General features: G+C 41.5%; 1 protein-coding gene across 4 annotated transcripts in view; it reads right to left on the minus strand.

The window, feature by feature from the left end:
* Nucleotides 1–21,655, minus strand: part of FBXW11 (F-box and WD repeat domain containing 11) — a 77,889-nt gene that overhangs the window by 25,024 nt on the left and 31,210 nt on the right. For all 4 annotated transcript variants that reach the window (XM_061456456.1, XM_061456454.1, XM_061456455.1 and 1 more), the window contains 4 exons: nt 12,626–12,688; nt 11,309–11,534; nt 1,129–1,315; nt 398–488 (listed from right to left, as the gene is read on the minus strand). In XM_061456456.1, coding sequence (XP_061312440.1) covers nt 398–488; nt 1,129–1,315; nt 11,309–11,534; nt 12,626–12,676 — 555 coding nt within the window. In that variant the 5' untranslated portion in view covers nt 12,677–12,688. The remainder of the gene's footprint in view (nt 1–397; nt 489–1,128; nt 1,316–11,308; nt 11,535–12,625; nt 12,689–21,655) is intronic.

The raw sequence follows: 21,655 nt of genomic DNA on the forward strand, positions 1-21,655 counted from the left end.
TTAGAAGTAATAAGTTACTAAATGAGCAAAGTTTTAAATGATTGGTGTTTAAGATATTAAACCTCGGATCACAAAGTGAGTGTAACCAATGTACAAGAACATTCAGCAGTACGTGGAGTTGTCTTGGAGTAATGTGTCTTAAAACAGCTATTTTATTAAAATCCATAGTTCCAAAAACCTTTAAATGCAAAAAGGATGCTGTTAACACTTAATGCACATACTGTGGCAGTGAATTATTGAGGCTATTTTTTACATAGCCTGACTAACCAGAGCTCACAAAGTCATTGTGATATGAATACGTATGACAGGCTTCATTCCTCCAACATGCACCACCTTTGAAACACTAACAATATGCAATGTTATTTCTCCTGCAGATACTATATATCAGAAAACATACCTCTATATCCTGTATTATCTTTGGGTATAAGGACCTGTAAAATGAATTTGGAGGGCCGTCTGTTGGTCTGTTTTTAAACAGGTACTGATCCCTAGAAAGAACCAGAAATGTATTTTCAACGCAGCACAAAGAATTCAAACTTTAAAGTTATTCAAACTCTGCAGAGAACAAAACCTGATGACATACGCACACAGAACACTTGCGAGAGGTTTCAGTATTGCTGTTCCAACCCTTGTTACAATTTGACAGCTTTATTTAAAATGTCCAAGACTAAAAAGGCAACAGGTGCTTTCCTTATGGTTTTCCAAATTAGGGTTCACTCTTTCATAAAGCTTTTAGCTGACAGGGCGTCATCGTCGTGCTCTTTACAATATGCCTTGCATTTTCCTAGGCACACCGCTAGAGAGCACAGAGAAACAGGTTTCTGAAGCAGAACACTTCAACCCTTGGGATACTCTTAAAAGGATAGAAAAACTCCTTTGCCACAAACATAAACGGTTTCTGCAGCCCAATATGCTATTTTACATTTTAAGGGAAAATTAAGTTGAACTGGAAATAGCTCATTTGCAAAAAGCAGAGGGGACACAGCCAAAGCAGGAACAGGAGCCGATAGCTCCATAGCAGACTTAAGCATCTCGGTGATACCAATTCACTATAAGAGCTCTTGATTAGGGCGATTTGTAAAGGAGAACACTGTAAAAGGTGCATTCAGTTACTGTCGCAGTACTTACCAACCCCTTCGTTCTGACAGTCCCTTCCATAGCGGATCTGTGCGTACCATTCTTTCAATCAATTTTTTCCATAGCATTCCCTCAGAGATGACTCTCTGCCATTCCTTACATACCAGCTCTGCTGCACAAAGTGATCTGGCATCAAGATAGGAAAGGATGTTTTCTGCTATGTGATCTAAGCCTTGCTCTACAAAGAAATAAAGGCAATCAAATGTCAATCACTTCACAGTAAACCACAGAACAAGCTTTGCAATACATTCAAGAGAATTCAACACAGCTTTAAGGCACTGGAGCAACATGGCTATTAAATTATCACACCCAGAAGCACCAGTTACAGATTGATCCACACAGGTACATCAAAATCTGTGACACTTCACTCCTTTTCCAGTACAGTCTGCCTGCTGGACTGTCCCATTTCCACAGAGCAAGAATGGGCACAACCCAACATCCAGCAGTGTGCAAGCAGCAGAAAGCATTTTGCTTCTTCTGGGCACAGAATCCTGGACTTTTTGAGCACATAACACATTGTGCGACGTGATCCAAAAAGATTATCATCATCAAGCAGATGGTTTACTAAGCAGCAGTAATAAAATGTCAATTCTTTTACTATTTCTTTACATAACAATAGATACTTCAACTCCGAAGAGAGGACTGCACAGGAACAAACACAGACATAGTAAGAGTGCAAGCAAAAAAACTGCAAAAAGCATCTCACATCAAATGCAAGAACATCTTTTCTATTTAAGCTCCTTCTGTAATCTGCAGGTGCCAAGTCAACTCCTAACTCTAGTTCAGAGTAAGAATCATCATAGAATGGTTTGGATTAGAAGGGACCTTAAAGCTCATCCAGTTCCAACCCCCTGCCACGGGCAGGGACACCTTCCACTGGAGCAGCTTGCTCCAAGGCCCTGTGTCCAACCTGGCCTTGAACACTGCCAGGGATGGGGCAGCCACAGCTTCTCTGGGCACCCTGTGCCAGCGCCTCAGCACCCTCACAGGGAAGCTTCTGCACCATAAATTCTAGTGCAAAGTCAATTTAGTTTAGCTTCACAAAGATTTCCCAATATATTTGGAATAGCCACATGAACTGATAATACCTTTGCACCTTTCTTGCATCTGCTGCTCTCCCACCCTTAGGGCATGCTGCCTTCTATGGCAACGGAAGTGCGCATGAGTGTGTGTACTGCTATCCGAGGACACTAGCTTTACTGGGTCAAACAATGAGTTCAGCAATGCACCACACAAGAACGCCCAAGTAAAACAACATTATTCCAAACAAAAGCCCTTTGGCAGCACTCACATATCCCAGGAACACCTAGGTGTCCCTGCCCATGGCAGGGGAGCTGGAACTAAATGATCTTTAAGATCTCTTCCAACCCAAACCATTCTATGATTCTATCCACCCAGGTTCTAATTTCATGCTCTAATTTCACCTGCAACACAAGCTATGTTGGTCAACAAGCAATAGTTCTTAGTGCACTGGGGAAGCACTGGCTTTCATCATGAAGATCCTCGCTACCAGAAGCGGCCAATTAACCCGTGTGATCCATCAGGGTAGGATTGGATTTACGTATTAAATGCACTCAACACATTAGCAAATTCAAATATACCAGAATTGGGGTCCTGCCCATTGATCCACATCTATGTAAGGCAATGTGCTGGAATATATTACTTCATAATTATCAGTTAATACTTATCCAACAGCTCTGGATACTTAGGCTGAAGCATGGTAAAAATAATAGGCACATCAGTAAAGATAATGAATACCGTAAGCTGGTACCACAGATCTATCAAGACATAACCAGGTGGAATGCTGCATGCATTTGTCTCTGATCTTTGCCTAGACCTTGTCTTTTGCTGAGGGTGTTAGGTTCAAAAATGTGATTGTAGTTGAACAGAGGGACCAACATAGAAACCACTCAGACAATCTACTTGCACTAAAGTTAAAATAGCATCCAACTTTTCTTGCTCACATTCCAGCCCCAGTGTCACTGGTCCCACAAAAACAATCACTGGAAAGTCTGTCACTTATTTCAAAGGACCTGCAATTTTGCTTTCCCCAAAACTCCACTAGATCAGAGATCTAGAATAACTCCATCTTCATGAATCATGTATGCCATTTGGCCAAGCATGAAAAACATCTTTCAAAGTCAGAGATGATGACCTTTTTAATTTTCCACTTTATCCCATGACAGCCTAATTTAGGCTTCAAATAGCCCTGAAAAATCAAAGAAACTACTCTTATTTTAAGAATTAACAAAGTGTGCTCATATAGTCCTCCACTACACACTAAATCTGGCATGCCCTTTGTAAAAATGAACAGCAATCAAAAGAAAAAAACAATACATGAAGAGTGTTTCTTCATTTCTTCTCTAATTTAGAGAACTAGAAAAGGTTTAAATAAGGTTTAGACAAATCTTTCAATATCAGTCATAACAGATTCAAGTACCTGAAGCATAACGAGGTCCAAATAACCTGTGGGTCTCAAATCTAACCACTTCCAAAGCAGTAAAGTCTCTCTTATAGCAATACCATGTCTCAGAGCAGCTTTAAGCTGCACCATTTTCTACATAAGCAGTTGAAGAAAATACCAGGGCACTGAAATAAGTCATAAAAGCAGTCTTCCAGCCAGATGCATCCCGGCCTTTCTAGTAAATAACAACTTGCAGGTTCTAAATACTGTTTATTTAGGATATATTTATCATACTGTGATGAAAGAAGCAGTTCTCAAGGTTCTTCCATAAAATATAATCACTGCAAGGTCATTTTCAAGAGTCATGAATTTCTGGGTATCAAGGAGACAAATTAATTCACTGTGCAAAGTAGAGGACACAGCTAGCTAAAAACAGTAAGAAAAACAGGTCTGCTGAGTAAGCATCCCCCTGATTGTGAAGGTTGCAAGTGTGAACAGGGCACAGGCCATGTTTTAACAGGAACAGATCTAACTGTTACTGTAAATTTCAGTACAAAATAGTTGTGTTTGACAGTGTAAGATCAGCCCATGCAGAGCAAGTACATCATACAGTCTGTTACATCTGTAACACTGGAATCACACAACACAGTCCCCTACATATTCTCCCAGCCCAGAGGACGTGCATTTTGAAGAGGACTAGAAAAAAAAACTGTTCTACAGCAAACATTGCAGTTCCCAAGGCAAACCATGCAGAGGATATGACAGTTAACCACTGTAATTCCATCCCAGACAGTGCTCAAGGCCAGGCTGCAGAGAGCCGTGGGCAACATGGTCTAGCGTGAGGCATCCCTGCCCATGGCAGCGGGGCTGGAACTGGATGATCTTAAGGTCCTTTCCAACCCAAACCACTTTATGATTTTATGATTAATTCAAACTCTGTATGAGTAGAGCTGTACATTGAGGTTCCTGTATAAGAGGTGCTTAAGGCTCCTGCTTCGCTGCGCCATTTTTCTTTCAGTAGCCATTATACAACACCTGAACTTAGCTCACCCTCCTTTCCTTCTCAAGAGAACTAAATTAGTGCATTCACAATCCTCCCAACATGTGTACACAGTTCAGGGGTAAAGGCGTATTAATATTTGCCTCACATAGGGATATTTAGTCAAATCATTAAGTAATAAAAGAGTCTACAGCACTATGAAATGACAGAATTGGTAATTCAGTTCCACCAGCATCAGGCTGTTTCAAGGCTACACATCAAATATAAGTGAATGACTAACTTTGGAAGACGTTAGAAGAAACTAGGAGTAAACACCAAAGTAGGTTACAGGTAAAGCAGCAGACCCAGAAGTTAAAAAGGGTGGAAAACACTCTGATGCCAACAGAATTTCTGCAAAATGAGTCAGAATGACAAGGGCACCAGCCTTCAGCTTCCAGCTCTTGCAGAGACACAATGATGCTGCCCTGTGCCTTCCATCTGAGAGGCATATTGAATTAGTGGTAGCGTGGCTGTAGAGCAGAGGCACACAAACAAATCTTTTCTGATAGCTTTAACTTCCCATTGTTAGAAGAAAAACACACTCCAGCTATATCTGCGTTCCAAGAAAAGCCAGGAGCACAAGATAGACCAATGACAGTCAAAGCTTTCAATGTCTGCACTTTCAAGGAGTAAAACTCTTTACTGGTGAATCTGAAAGATTGCAGGTGAAAAAGCAAATGAATAATGCAAAGGTCAACATATAAACTGTACAGCTGAAGGAACAGCTGCCCCTGGGCACACTGTGGACAAAATACCACTATTTATCTCTAGTAAAGATGGGGCAACAGGGTCCACACTGAACAGGTACACATCCATCCAATTCTCTTCTCATTCCACAGTTGAGGAATGTAATTCTGCCCAACTGGCATCATTTAGTAAACCAATCATCACATATACACTTACCTTCTGAGAGGAGGGAAACTTAAATGCTTTTAGTTGAAGAGTACTAAGCAAACCTAACTCTACCCTTATTTCAAACATGTACTTCAAGTTTCTGAGGCAAAGCAGCCACGCTGGCACTCAGATCTATTGCTGACACCTCACTGAGGGTTTTGAGTTTTGAAGTGTAAAGATCATGAACATGTCAGGTGTGCAATGAACAATTCCCAAGGGAAAAAGCAACAAACAAAAGTTACTCAAAGGATATTCATGCACAAAACAGTATTTTAAACGTTTATCTGTTGCTGCCATCTCCTGGCAACAAACTGAATGAATGATTACCCTCCTCAGAGATGTGTGCTCCGAGAAGCTGTGAAGTTACCAACAACCAGCCCAGTAAAAAGGCTACACTGCAAAGCATCCTTTGAACTCAAGTGCATGGTTCTGTGGGGTTCTGGTAGTGGTAGCTCTGGGGTTTTGCCCCTCTACTAACATACCTGTGTTATCTTTCAGAAGGTAATGAAGACGACAGCTTGGGAGCTGGACTTGATCTGCGTCTCTGGGTTAGGACTTCATTTAGCTTTTGATGGCAAGGGAGTGTTTTTGAATCAAGCACAAACACTTTAGGAGTTTCATATATAGCATATTCCATTACTAGAAACTCATGTTGCATTTTAAATCCTTTTTGTGAGTAGGAACGTTAAATAGTGTCAAAAGAATTTGATACAGATCACAATTGTGAGACCATAAAAGTATTTGGATCACAGTTAATCAAGATGGTAGCACACACCAGTGCTGGTTTTCTATCCTAACACCTTCTGGCACCAGGCAAACATCCAGTTGCCAAAGTACATGGTTTTATGCTTTTCTATTTAGATATGAATGTAACGTCTGAATAATACCACGTGTGTATTCATCAACATATGTTCAACTGGTTTTAGTTTTCTTTTCCTTGTGAATTACTACTTTCCAAAAAGCGAGTTACACAGATTAAATGCAGTTACACAGAAGTGATTAAGAAAAATGATACATGACACAATATTTTGCCATTGTTCAGTTTTTCACACAACTGCCTTTGATCTCTGTTCCATAGCAATCCTCTGAAAACCAGTTGTGAAAGGCTGGATCCAAAGCCACCTCTCATGTTTCAAATCTGGAAATGGCACCTGAATGACCAAGGTACCACCATCAATTCATCCAAAAGCTATGTCTTTCCTGGAAAGAGCAATCTTGCCATTTCTGGCTGTCAACAAGACTATGTGAAGCAGAGATAGGAGTTGGCAAACAACTGCTGAGGCACCAGGAGTCATTAATGCCATTACTCAGACAGAGTTAGAACACTCACAGCACCACCAGACAGCTGACTGCAGCATCCCAAAACAAAGCTTCTCCTCATGAGTTTGGGGAACAACACCACAAAGACTATGCTCCAGAGTGCAAGTAGGACTGAGTATCACAATGGTTTTGGTGCCTTTCTGTGGCATGTGCAGAACTCTGAAGTATCAAGCTCAGTCCTGGGTCCTTCTCAAAATCCAGTTTAAAAAAATCAGTTTACTATGACACATACAAAGCATTTAGAGACAGGGCCAGAACACAGCTCCTAAGGAGAGTCATCTCCAAATAGTCTCAGATGGAAAATTCTCCTTCCAAAGGTGAGGCTTGTCTTATATATGTTAGGAATGTTCTCAAGCAGATTTAGACCTGACTGCCCATCTACAGGAGGATGCCTTATGGAACTATCAGACCAAAGCCAAACACGAGAGAGGCAAAACCCAAGTGACAAGTGCTCACCTTGGTTTTATTCTCTTCACTAACACAAAGTTTTTTCAGAATCTCGCTTGTGGTGTAATTCTAGTACCAAACATTCATTAACATTTAATTGAGCTAAACCAAGGTTCGCAATAAAAGTTAACTACAATCAGCAAACACGTTTCTACAACAGCAAATGCACATATGCATATCAACTGGAGTGCAGAGGAGACCACGGAGATGCTGCGAGGGCTGGAGCAGCTCTGCTCTGGAGCCAGGCTGAGAGAGCTGGGCTGGGTCAGCCTGGACAAGAGAAGGCTCCTGAAGGGGAGACCTCAGAGCAGTTCCAGTGCCTAAAGGGGCTGCAGGAAGCCTGGAGAGGGGCTTTGGACAAGGGCCTGTAGGGACAGGCCAAGGGGAATGGCTTTAACCTGCCAGAGGGGAGACTGAGATGAGCTCTTAGGCAGAAGCTCTTCCCTGTGAGGGTGCTGAGGCGCTGGCACAGGGTGCCCAGAGAAGCTGTGGCTGCCCCATCCCTGGCAGTGTTCAAGGCCAGGTTGGACACAGGGGCTTGGAGCAAGCTGCTCCAGTGGAAGGTGTCCCTGCCTGTGGCAGGGGTTGGAACTGGATGAGCTTTAAGGTCCCTTCCAACACAAACCATTCTATGATGATTCTATGATTCTCTCTGGCCTGTACACTTTTAACACATAAAGCCTGGTCTTTATGAAGCTAATATCCCATTGTGTTTTAAGGATCAACTGTGAATTACTAGGCAGAAGCCCGTTATTAAAATGCATAATTTTTACAATTCTGTGTAACACTGGTCACAGTTAAAACCAGATCTTTAACAAGCAGAAACTTAAGTGTTTTCTGATGTTAAAACATGGCAATCTCATCTCCTATGAATACACAGAGCCTTGAAAGTTGCATACCAAGCAAAAAACACACAAACGCTTTGCCACCAAGTCTATTCTTACGATTTTTATAGCTTGCAGAAGTGCACAGATTTAAATTGCTCACATTAAAAAGAGACATCAAGTAAAATATTTACCCTAATTAACATAGTAGGAACAGGTCCAAAGCACAGATACTTAAGATAGACTCACTAGCATTATTCCAGACAACGCACAGGACTAAGCTGAAGACGCATTAAGGCCTGAAATAGCTGCATGTACCTATTTCACATTGACACCGAGTACTTAGTTTCATAAACAGTTTCTGAAGTAGGTACTAAACCCTATCAATTTTCTTTAGTAAAATGCATTCAGTATTTACTGGTGTGCTTTTCAAAGCAAAAAATTATGCCCAAATCTTATGCCTCTACAAGAGTTTCTGCAGTTCTGTAGTAAATGGGGAAAACCAAGAGCAGCTGTTGATTATAGGTACCAGATGAAGGTTTGCTTCCATTTCAATAATGAATTAGAACAATTAAAATCCACAGCGATTTCAAAGCTCAGTGTGTAAATATCACTTTGTATGGAAATGAAACCCGGCCGTGGGATGTCAGCTCTCTAAAGCCGATTAGCATCAAATGAAACAGTCACTCAGATCAGGCAACGCACATTTATGGCTTTAGAAACAAATTTCAGAAGCAGCCAGGCAGAGAGCCTTACTTGCCTGACTAAGTGTAGAGCTCTCTCAGAGCTTTAACACACAAAACACATATGGAAGGGACTTTCTTTCCTAATCAAGGGTGAAACAGCAGTGCTCAAGGGGTCAAAGTTGTAATTCACTTAAGGAAAAGACACAAGTTGGATGGGACCATGCAAGGCATGTTATGATTAACATCTTAAAGATAATTAAGCGAATCAAAAGCAAAGAGGCATCTTAAGTTATTCCTGCAGTTATGCTGTCCATTATACTCCACTGTCTTTTGACACACTAGGGGAAACACTGTTGGCAGTTGTGGAAAAAACAACAAGTATAGGTCAGCTTCTGAGTTGCTCTCATCGTACAATAGCTGATACAGCATTAGCTTTAACCATGACAACTAGCAGAAAAGAGCCCAACCACAGCCCCATTTGTAAGAACAGACCCTGTAGACTAAACATTCTGCCACCACTTACTGAAAAGCACACCAAAACTATCACTTTTTCTGCTGAAGCAGAAGGAATCCAGATACTACAGACTTCTCCCATTTTTCCTGTATTCTCACACGTATAAAATCAAAAAGGACATTAAAAACTTTTCATTAAAAAATAATAATTATTTCTTTAAGACAAGTGAACCTATCTTTTAAGCTCCCCTTGACCCAGCTTCAGTGTGCCCTTGAGCCCAGAACGCCCTCCGTGTGCTGGGCTGCACCCCCAGAGCTTGAGCAGCAGTTGAGGGAGGGGATTCTACCCCTCTGCTGCACTCAGGGGAGACCAACCTCAAAGCCCTGATCCAGCTCTGCGGCAACAGCACAAGAGGGACCAGGAGCTGTTGGACTGAGTCCTGAGCAGGCCACAGAGATGCTGTGAGGGCTGGAGCAGCTCTGCCCTGGAGACTGAGCTCTGTGGCTGCCCCATCCCTGGCAGTGTTCAAGGCCAGGTTGGACACAGGGGCTTGGAGCAAGCTGCTCTAGTGGAAGGTGCCCCTGCCTGTGGCAGGGGTTGGAACTGGATGAGCTTCAAGGTCCCTTCCAACCCAAACCATTTTAGGATTCTGTGATCACCATGACTGTTCACATTACTTTTTTAGTGAATCCCAGTTATTCTGTGGAGAAATCAACATTTAGTATTTTAAAAACAAGTTGGAAGAAACATCCACACTATCTAAAGGAAGCAGCTCTCCACTTGAAACAAGGAGTACATTTATGCAGGTATTCCACATCATCTCCCTGTGTCCTACCTTATGCTCTTCATTCCACTCCAACTACTCAGAAGTTCATTTTAGCCATGTTTTAAAGGTGAGCCAAAATTACCCCCCCATCACCCTCAGAAGTTGAATTCCTCCAGGTTTTGTGAAAAAATAGCAGCGGTCCAGAGAGCAGGAACCCATAATAATCAAGCAGCATCTGTCCCAGACACCAGGGGATCCATCATGCAAGATCACCTGAGCACATCAAAGCTTACAAAAGCTTCTGAGCTTGTAATATGACCAGTCTTTAAAGGAACTTTAGTGCTCCCTGTGCTCAAAAAATTCCCAGTTTTCCAATTCCTTTGTATTTTCTCATCATCCGCTCTCAGTGTTCACTGTTGTGGCTTGGCACTTTGGGGATAACATCCACAGACTACTCACTCATTGTAGCGTGAATCTGTGCTGTTGTACTGGCAGTGGCAAGCAGAACATTGTGACCACTTATTTCATGCTTATTTCCCACTCTGGAAACAGTATCTACACATTTACCTTTCAAAGAATGAAATGAATCATCTTCTCAAGCATCAAAAACCCTGGGATACAATTCCTTCCAGAAATTAATGGGAAAATATACACAACTGACCATAAGATTGAAAACTAACAATGCTATATATAGTTATTAATGCTCCTTTTTAAAAAATGAATAGCACTTGTAAAAACACATTTCATGTTCAAACTACTGATCCAGGTTTACACTGATGGGTGGCAGAAGCAGACCTGAGCAACTGGAAGAAGGAATCATGGCTGGACTATACAATGAAAATCCACAATTGCTTTTGCTCTGGAGTCAATAACCAGACCAGACAAACTAGACTCACTCAGCAGGAACTTTTTTATTTAAGACTTGAGAAACTTAGAACTAAACTAAAATGTCATAAAGGACTTCTTAAATGAACACACCTCTGGAGTATCTTCTAAACCTATGGGGTTCTTATGAAAAAGGAATTTAGACCAGAACTTGCAGAGATAAAACTTTAATGACAGCTCTCTTCCAATTTAAACATAAACTATTCTTCAGGATACGCTACTCAAACTGCTTTTACATGGAACAACACTGGCATCCAGTGGCCAATTCAATTAATCACAGAAGTGAATGACCAGCTGCCCTCCTGTCCCTCTTTTGACTAGGAAGCACCATTTCTTTATTCAAGACAATCTAAATCTGGAGGATGTTCCAAAAAGCTTGCATGCAGCCCAAGCATTAAACAAAAGGAGAAATATTTGTGAATGCACCTCTTGTAAAATAAATACTAATTTACCTGGTAATGCAGTGATGAAGTCCCGTTGTAACATGGGCTTCAAGTAAGAGTTAATATGTCCATGCTGATAGTGACACATTCGTGAAATAAGGTGTTCCACAAATTCAACTTGATCTGATTCAGACCACTGGTCAAAATATTTAATACACAAGTCTTTTTCCTTTTCGTAGTTTCCTTCCGATGGTCTTTTTCTTGAGACAATCACAGATGAAGTTCCATTACTTATCTGGTTTTAGAAAAGGAGTATCAGTATTAACATACAAGCAATAGAACAGCTTTATAAGCACTCTCTCAAGGACGAATATGTGAGAAGAAATAATCAAACCTAAGTTTTGAAACACAGTCTTCAAGCTATGGGTTATCCCTTAGGAATTTCACCTTTCATAAAGATCAATGAAAGGACTTTGCTCATAAGTGCGAGTTACTTGTTACACTGAAAGACTTGAATTCTTTACACCTCCTACCATGTGAACAGCAGGGAACTTAATTCATTTTAGAAGAAACTTCTTCAGATAAAACCAGTGTTTTTTGTTGCATATTGCAGTTTCCCTCTGGTGCATACTGCACTCTACCTCCACAAATGATTTACAAATGATAACTTCCAACAGTTAAAATAATACACATTTAGAGACATACTAAACGTGGGCATTAATACTCTAATTGACACAAGAATTCAAGAGCTTCATGTCAGTGTTGAACTGCTTGTCCATAAATGAAAACTGAGAATTACATGATGTCAAGAGCCTGCTTTGTTTTTGAAAGACAGCTCATGACAATATTTGGGACATGCACATGAAAACATCATTAAAATCCTGGGAGCTTCAGCTACAAAAAGGATGCTACGAGAACAACACCCCAGGACTTACTGCTAATTAGTAAACAGAACCAAAGATTGATGGCCAGGCTCTTCTGAGCCCTTCTGGAGACCAAGAGGGATGCTGAGAACAACTGTCAGCACTGAAATATTCCCAAACTTCTTCAAAGCAAATCGGTTACAACTCCTTGCCATGTGAAGGCGTTGATTTTTTTCCTTCTGAATGACAGTCATGCTCAGAAAGGTTGAACTGTATTCCCAAGTACCCTTTGACACAAAACCGTCCTTTCAAGGTCAGCACCAACTCCAAAATCTGAGAAGATCTAGCAATTTCTAAAGTATTATTCATCAGTATCATCCTTCACTTGAAGGCTGAGCTAATTTTAGGGTGATACAGTCAACTACGTACAAGGATGATTATGCAGATGCAAGATTTGGAAGTTTCTCAAAAGCAAGAGCATGCAAAATCATGCCAACTCTCTCTACACAAATGTGAATCCTACCTGCCACAGGGTATTTTTCTTTGGAGACTCATCTTCATTCTGATCCTCCATTACTGATGTGTTCTAGGAGAAAAGAAAGGGAAAAAAGAAGAATTAGGACTTCACTTTTTTATTCTATGGCAATTCCTTGCTCTACAAGCATTATGAAAAAGCAAATCAATTGAACAGAGAAAATTCGTTTTCCCAGTGAACAGAATTGTCAAAGATTTCTGGCCACAGAACCTGGATATTATAAATAAATTCCCCTTTTAACTGACATGTTTATCAATTCCATTTACTGTAAAGATAACTCCCTAACCCCGCTTCAATTTCCCTTGACAGGTTTTCATGCAGCCTTTCAACGCTTTTCTCACTGGGAAATAAATTCACTTTCATCCTACTCAAGCCAAAGTAATTAAACCTGTCAAAGTAATCAACCAGCACTTTCTGCCAAAGTTAAATTGCATACATCTAGTTGAAAGAAAATAAAATCACTATTCACTACTTACATGCAACAGAATACAATTTTTTTCCCCAGCTCTAAGCTTACCACAGGGAGGAGGAACCATTCTCTGCAGAACGTCTCTGTAATTCAGTGCCAGAGCCTGTGCCCTATAACCCTTGGCAGTCACCATCTTTCTTCACCCTGACTTAATTACTGTGCTCTCCCCATGCTGTAATTGCTCCTCCCTACCGTTTCCTCCCCTTTTGTTCAAGGAGATGTAATTTCTATAGACATTCAGATGCAAGTGTTTCTTTTCAAGCTTACCTCAGGTTTTCAGAACCTTTTACTCATTTCTTCCCTTTTTTGTTTAATTATCTGCTCCTCATTGCTGTCCATACCACAAGTACCATCTATTTCTACCCACTCAATGGTACCCCACACCTAGGCAATTACTGCTTATTTGGCTCCCCACCAACCCTGTCCTCCCCATCCTTTGTGCCCAGGAGATACCAGCTAACTGGCATGAAAAACTGAGTGCCTTAAGCCATTGCCTGTATTTATTTCAGCCTTCTTCCTCTCTATCAGCTGTCTCAGCAGAAAGAGGAACAACACACTCAAGTAAGACACATGATGGAATAAGTCACACAACTCCTTTATTCTTGCCATCACAGATTCGGGATTAACCCCTTAACAACTATATCCACCCCCACTGAAAAGACAATTTCATCTCGAAAGCATTCACTCTTTCATCTCCTCTTTCCTGCATAAGAGATATACCACATCAAAATCAGAAAACTCAGAAAGTTAACAGTATCACCCCTCTAGGCAAGGATTCCTCCACTACCTGGCTGCACTGCTCTGGCTGAAGTCTACCTTGGATCTTCTCTGCCTTGGAGGCATGAAAGAACATGCACAAAAGACCACATTATAAATATTATGCACAGTGGGTGATAGAAAAAAGATCTTGGGTCTGTCTAGTTATGATGCACATGACAAAGAGAACCTCACAAAATGGCTAGTGGGGAATCCAGAAACAGACAAAAGCAGTAAAGGTGCTGCATTACTCTGCAGGTATGTACATTTTAGTGTTTCTGGACACAGAACAATAACGCTGGAAGAGTAAACCACCCTTTCCACATTTCCAGATTTACAGTCTCCCGATGGCCATTCCGGTTATTCACAACTACACGCTGGTCACAACCAGCGCGATCACTGATGTGCAGGTGATGTGTGAAGGATGCTCTCCCACCGCCTGCTGCCACAAGAGGGAGCACAAATCAGCTGTAGGCTTCCTGGTACCCTACTAGCCCACAGCAGTTACGCTATTCTGGAAAGCAAATGGGACTACAGAGAATTATGCAGGGGGGCTAATTTTGTTTTATTTTAAATTTCAATGTGTAGAAATATTCATTACAGTGGTTAGATGTTGTTAACAATGTTTTTAATTAGTATGTCTTTAAATGAGTAAGTAATATTTCACCTGTTTTGCAGCTAAAGGCTAAGTATGTGCATTGATCCTGTGAGCTAAGAACAAGGAACGGGAACTCTCCTTTAGAATATCAAACATGGATGGCTTGGGTCAGCTTATTCAGCAGAAATCCCACAGGAGATCAAGTCAGCCCCAGTCAAAATTTCCTTTGGTAGCTCATGGCAAGACTGCCATTGCTTTCTTCTGCTCCTTCACCAGGAAACATCAGAGACCACTGCTAGGTTTTCCTGGATGCAGGCTAAGAATTGTCTCTTAAACATCATGTCTTTTCATTCTAGGGACATATAATAAAGCTATAGCAGAGCAACACTGTAACACCAAGTGTGCAAGAACACAAAATTCACCGAAATTAGACTTCCACACTAGGCAGATTGCAGAGCAGGTTTTTATCTGCTGCACACCTACTCAATTCTACTGTGCCTCTGGTGCTGCCAAGGTAAAGAAAACTGGGTAGCAGGCTTTAGGAACATGTTGCATCCTTGGCATGTCCACTAACACAAGGGAGGCCGGCACTTCTGCACCAGTCTTCCTTCAGAACATCAGAGCACAGTCTTGGCTAAGTACTGTCTTGGATGCACACAGGATGACCTGGCAGAGGCAGTACTGCTGCTGAGGGATATTTCCATTTCTTCAACATCTAGGCACTCACAAACATCATGAGGGCAGTCTACACAGAATGGTTTTTAGGCTGGGAATTTAACACTGCATTTATGCATTGAAGCAAGAAGTAGATAGCTGTATCTACTTCTACAGTCTTGATTGTGCTTTCGGTCTTTCCCCATCCTAAACTCACTCCAGATTTCTTGGTGTATTTTAGAGCTTGATGGGTTTAATCCTTCATTCTCTCCCTTTCTGATCCCAAATATATAGCTTAATTTCCCTATTATATCTGCTCTTCTTAATAAATTTGCTCTACTTCCATCTTTGACACTTAATTTTAGGGATCATTCCCCAGATCACACACAACCTAACCCAGACTATAATGTGTCGTAGAACCATAGAACCCCAGGTTGGAAGAGACCTCAAGGACCATCAGGTCCAACCTTTCCAGGCAAAGCATGACATATGCTAGATGCCCTTGCACCCTGTCCAGCCCAGTCTTGAGTGTCCAGCATTGGGGAATCCATTTCCCTGGGGAGATTATTCCAATGGCTGATTGTTCTCCTTGGGAAAAATTTTCCTCTGGTGTGTCTCTGGAGCACTCAAGCCTACTAACTGAAGACCGAAAGATGACCGGGTGGATCCCGTTCTGCTGTCTGGAAGAAGCAATTAGACATCTCTTATCTGTCCTGTACATCCACAGCACTTGGCAAAAGAAGAATTTCAGAATTCCTAACAGCTGGTGTCACTGGTTCTTGCTCAGGAAGGCCTCCAGCTCTTGTGCAACAAGATAAGCATCTACAAGTGCAACTCTTCCCTTCATCATGCTGTTGCCTTCTCCCAACCTCTACCTTGTTGTTCACCCCACCCAACCTCTACATAAAGCTACCCTGCTGGCCACCTCCACAGGTTCCCCAGGTAGCTTTAAAGCGGCATTAACACGGATTTCACACCATCTCCCTGCAGCTCTGATGCTGAACACAATCAAGACCCCTTATTCCAGTACCTCTGGCAAGGCCACAGGCGCCTGCAATACCAGGGACCAACACCTGCAGACTCTGAAAGAAGGGGCTTGGCTTTTTACCACCAGAGCCTAGCAGCTTCCCACAGCAGATGCATAACTTCATAACTCCTAAATATTGCCAATTAATCCCATCTATAAGTTCATTTTTTCCATAAATTCTTGTTCACTTGCTCACAGCTCTTGCAAAAGTAGAATGATTATTTCCAAGCAGCTGTCATTCCTAAATTAGTCAGCTTGGAATAAGTGCTCCCCATCCCCTACTGGGAATAGCAGTGACAACAGATAACAATAGCTCTAAGCATAGATGCTTTCTGTTGCGTTACAGTTGTTATAACCCAACTGAATTAAGTTATACTGAGAAAAGCCTGTCTTGACTTCTACTAACAGCAAACCCAGCACTGGTAGTAAAACTTACAAATTGCTCTACAAGCTATAGAATTTTAAAAGCCTGTTTCCTAAAGACTTTTATCCCATACTCCTCACCCAGCTCTGCAGTAACTTCAAGCTTTCTTTGGTCCTTCTGCTCCACAAAAGCACAAAAGGCTCTGGGATTTCCGAGATGCAGATGAACATGGTAAACAGGTTCCAAAGTTACTTGAGGAGAAAGAGGTACAAGTGTAACTACATAAAGCTCATTTCCTCTGGAGGTTATGAAAGGCTTCCAAAAATAAAGAGCCATGAATGATCCAGGTTGGAGGGGGCTTGAGGCAACCTGATCTAGTGGAAGGGTGGTTGGAACTGGATGAGCTTTAAGGTCCCTTCCAACCCAAACCCTTCTAGGATTCACTCTGTGATCCCCAAAGGCAAAAACTGTGTAGGTATTGTAAAACTTCAGGTACCTAAAACTGGCATCTCAAACATAACAGTTCCACATAGGTATGGCTGTACATTAGGTACAAAAGCACCCAAGTTTTCCTGCAGATGAATGGCACTCAGCCTGCAAGGCTCATCTTGCTCACATGAGATATGAAACAAGGGCTGTATCTTTCTGGCAGAAATCTATCAAACCTGCATGGACCAAATTCCTACCAGATTTCCTGTTAGCTACAGGCAGGTAACACTTGCATCTGAACCATGCTTCAGGACTTGAGGGTGCCTTTAGTCACTTAATTGGCTTTGAAGAGAAACAACATGGTGCAGCTTTGTTCTTTAACCCAGTTTTAGTTCTAGTATTGAGAGAGCTATTACAGAAGCGATAGCAGTAATCCTGGGAACTGGGACAAGACATACAAGTCACAGGAGTAGCACCTAGCAAAGCAGACAACACTGCTAAGCTGCTTTGATGAGAAGCTTTTGCCTACCGACAGACGGATTCACAGGATACAAAGGATGGATGGACAAAACTAGACAACAGCTGCGTTACCTTGACAAAGAGAAAGAATAGCAGTCTTGAATTACTGTATTTTCAGCTATAACGTAAAGAAGAGAAGTAGAAAATAAGAACTTCTATTTCCCACTACCCTTGAGACTACACCAGTAACTCTCATCTGAGTTAAAGACCAAGCTAAGGTAATTGTAAAATTCCCACTCTACAGAAGAGATACCAGGAAATTTCAGTTAAAAATCACAAAAAACTAATCAAAACACTTGAGCTAAAGTTGTTCAAAGCCAGGGTTGATGGGGCTTGGAGCAACCTGGATTAGCGGAACGTGTCCCTGCCTGTGGCATGGGGCTGGAATTGGATGAGCTTTAAGGTGCCTTCCAAAATAAACCATTCCATGATTCTATGAAACAGGCTCTTCGTTTGCTTTAGTAAATCACTTCTGCATCTGACTTTAGAGAAGTTCAAGAAATGATAAAAACTAATACATATTTGGACATCATGAAGCCAAGCACAGCAGATTAATCTTGAGCTCTGTATGCTCAACTTGCCTTCTGAAACCAGCTCTGCAGCACAGGATTGCTGTATCAATTACACGTTCACCCAGAGGAGGAGACGAATCCACCATCCTATGTGACAACTGGACCACATCAGTGAGGAAGAAAGCTGTGTAACCATCTCTACCATGTAAAAGCGATGAGCATGTGCTCCCCATGCCTTCCTGCTTTTAATATAGTCAGAAAACCCCAAATAGTTTAAAGCATTTCCAAATAAATGCAAGCCTCTCCTTAGGATGTAATGGACACTATTTTCTAATCCAGGAGCCTGTTAAACAGTGTTTATTAGCAACATCTTGATACTTGATCAGGGACAGGAGGGGATTTTCTTCTTTTAACTACTGAGAGACTCTTAATAAGAGCGTAACATAGCACAAACACTAAACAAGGCTAGAGGACCACTAAAGCGTTCTAGATCCCTCATTTACTGCACCCCTCAACAATCTGTATGTACCAGTCTGCAAAGAAATGTAAAAACACTACAGTGCTTCCAAGTGCCACGTCAGAAGTAGGTGCTCAGCTACGGGTTTAACCTCACTACAGAAAGTGATTCCTTCCAATATTTATCCATTAATTATGTAAATAGATAAATACGCATTTTTGCTTAATTTAGTGAGAATCAAGTAACATGGGGGGGGGGGGAATCTCTTGAGAAAAATAGAAAACACAGCCCATGACCAAATGATTGTCCAAATAAAGAGTTTGAAAACATGGCAGATAACCCCCCTGTTCACAATCACTATAAAGCACTTTGAAAACAAAGCTCTAAGGTTCATCAAGTTAAACTTGATTTAGTTGCAGGTAGTCCTGTAAGGAGCAGGGTGTTGGACTCAATGATTCTTAAAGATACCTTCCAATTTGAGATATTCTATGATTATAACTTGAAAGCTATCTGACTGACCATGGACATGCCTATATTTGACATGTGTATTAGTAGCTGCTTGTTTCACCTTAGTGCTTACATAAATAGCTTAGCTTAAGGACCTGCACAAATTCAGCTCAATACACTTCATTTCTTACCTAGCTAGTCTGCCCAGTTGCCAGGTTTTATTTTAGTGCAGTTATTGCTGGAAATTCTAACAAAAATATACTTGAAATACTAAAAAGAGTCTCCAAGACCCAACAGCTGAAGGCAAAATTAGAAAAAAAGCCTCACACTGCAAATAAGGCCTCACACTGCAAATCAGTTTTATTTGGCCCCTGACTAACCACCACCAAGCTTGCAGGAAGATTGGGTAAATTCAGTACCAGCAGACAGCTCTCCAATTTGTGTTTCAGGTTGCTAAAAAAAACCCAACACCATAGTTTGACCGCAAGCTGTAGATGCAATGTTTTTAAAACATAGCCAATGCTTTTACATCCCTGGATTGATACCCCCCTGGGTTGTTGTTTTTTTTTTTGTTTTTATTAGAACATTTTGTCCAGAGCAGTAATTCCCCCAAAACCAACAGCTGCCTGTTCCTGTCTCTGCTCAGAGAAAGAAAACCTCAAGTCTATCTTCACCTAAATTGGAGAATCCTAAAGTAGTTTGTGTTGGAAGGGACCTTATATCTCATCCAGTGTCAACCCCTACCATGGGCAGGGACCCCTTCCACTAGAGCAGCTTGCTCCAAGCCCCTGTGTCCAACCCGGCCTTGAACACTGCCAGGGATGGGGCAGCCACAGAGCTCAGTCTCCAGCGCAGAGCTGCTCCAGCCCTCGCAGCATCTCTGTGGCCTGCTCAGGACTCAATCCAACAGCTCCTGGTCCCTCTTGTGCTGTTGCGCCAGAGATGGATCAGGGCTTCAGGGGGGGATCTCCCCTGAGTGCAGCAGAGGGGTAGAATCCCCTCCCTCGACTGCAGCAGCATCTCCATGGCCTACTCTGGACTCTCCCCAACAGCCCCAAGCTGTTCTTGTCTTGGGGACCCAAGAGCTGCCTCAAAAGAATACAAGCAGATACTAAACAGGTTATTCTGTTTAATCACTAATGCTCTGATGACTGGCAATTAGCACCAGTATTTTAACTTGCTTTCTAAAGTACCTGTCTTTACCTTAAACTCATTACAAAGTTAATTTGCAGTTACTTCCCTAAATAAATAACTTAATATTCAGTAGGCCTGACTTAACATGAACATAATCACTGAAGTCAGATCAGTGTGGCCTGTGTCCAGAGAGGACTAAACTGCATAACTCACTTTGAAAATGAAAATGATCAGCAGTTTATCAGCTACTATTTTAATGCTATTTCACCTAACACTAAGCAAGGGCTCCAACTCCACCACAGAGCTTCTGGTGATGGCATGTCCTTTTAACAGGCAGTTGTCCACACGAAGTGCAGTCTGAAACCACCTGGCAAAGCAGTGAATTTGTTAATTCACAGACAACCTGCAAAGCACAATTGTTAATGAAGTAAGAAAGTAACAGCAAAAATCACTGTGCTGGCTTTTAGTACTTCAGAAATAGTGGAATACAGATTCCTATGAAGATTAGGATTAAAAAGAATAAATCATTCACTGATTAAACTAGCAGCCAGCTTAGGCTGTAATAAGAAATGTGCTACTTTCATCCAAGTCACCAGCTCGTCTGTACTGCCACTCAAACTGATAGCGCTAGGGGGAAAAAAAATGTAAGTTCCTGCAATTCCAAGAGATATCCAGTGTTTTCAGCAGCACATAAAGGCTCTAAAATTAGATGGGGGGATGCCTTTGATCCATCAGCCAGTTTTGGAGATCTGTGATGGTTTTTTGAAGTTGGCTTTCGGGGCTTTGGGGTAAATACGCAATACCTTATTACTCCTTAAGGCAGGCTTACTTCAACAGGCACTGCAGGATCACGTCTGCCACGCTCCTTGCGTAACTGTTTCAAAGACACCCTAACTCTCATTAAATTTTCTAAGTGTCTGGAGTAAAGAGACCGTAATCAAAACCTGCCTGTATCCATCCTGGATTAATATGTTGTATTTACAAGGACAATGAGCACTGAATTGTGTAATTGTGGCAACTGGATGACTCATCCCTGCACCATTCTGAGTACGGATCCATGATGGCTGCAAAACTTGCACATCATGCAAACTCTCTGCCTGAACATAAATATGTTGAGTCCCAAATATATATATATATATATATATATATATATATATATATATATATATATACACACACACTAATCACTTTCTCCACACCTGCTTCTGAACAGAATACACCAGTTTTAGGAAGAATCAGCTTACTAAGAATATGGCCAATGCAGTTTTACATTGAGCTAGACAATGTTTGAGAGCTACATTAAGCTTTGCTGTAATGTGTTCCACAGTTCCTACCAGCTCAGTTCAAGCTGGTTGTTGAAAGCATTGAATAATAATTATTATTAATAATACTAATTATAATAATTCATTAATAATAAATAAATATAATGGTATCATCATCTCGGGTTGTGAAAGAGCAGCCAGCAGCAAAGGGCAGCCAGCAAGTCTCACTGCAATGCTGAGGTTTACTGATCACGTTTTACTTCACATGAAAACTGGACTCTGCAGCCCTTTTCCAGCCTAACAGGAGGTTTAATTATACCTCCAGCTTACAAGTGTTGCTTGTTTTAAAGCTGTCCCAGCTCATGCCTTTTACTATATGGTCACTCAGCC

This window comes from Pezoporus flaviventris, unplaced genomic scaffold (assembly GCF_033815535.1).
Source record: "Pezoporus flaviventris isolate CSIRO_AGI_PZ_B2104156 unplaced genomic scaffold, CSIRO_AGI_Pfla_v1 ptg000023l, whole genome shotgun sequence".
NCBI lineage: Eukaryota > Metazoa > Chordata > Aves > Psittaciformes > Psittacidae > Pezoporus > Pezoporus flaviventris.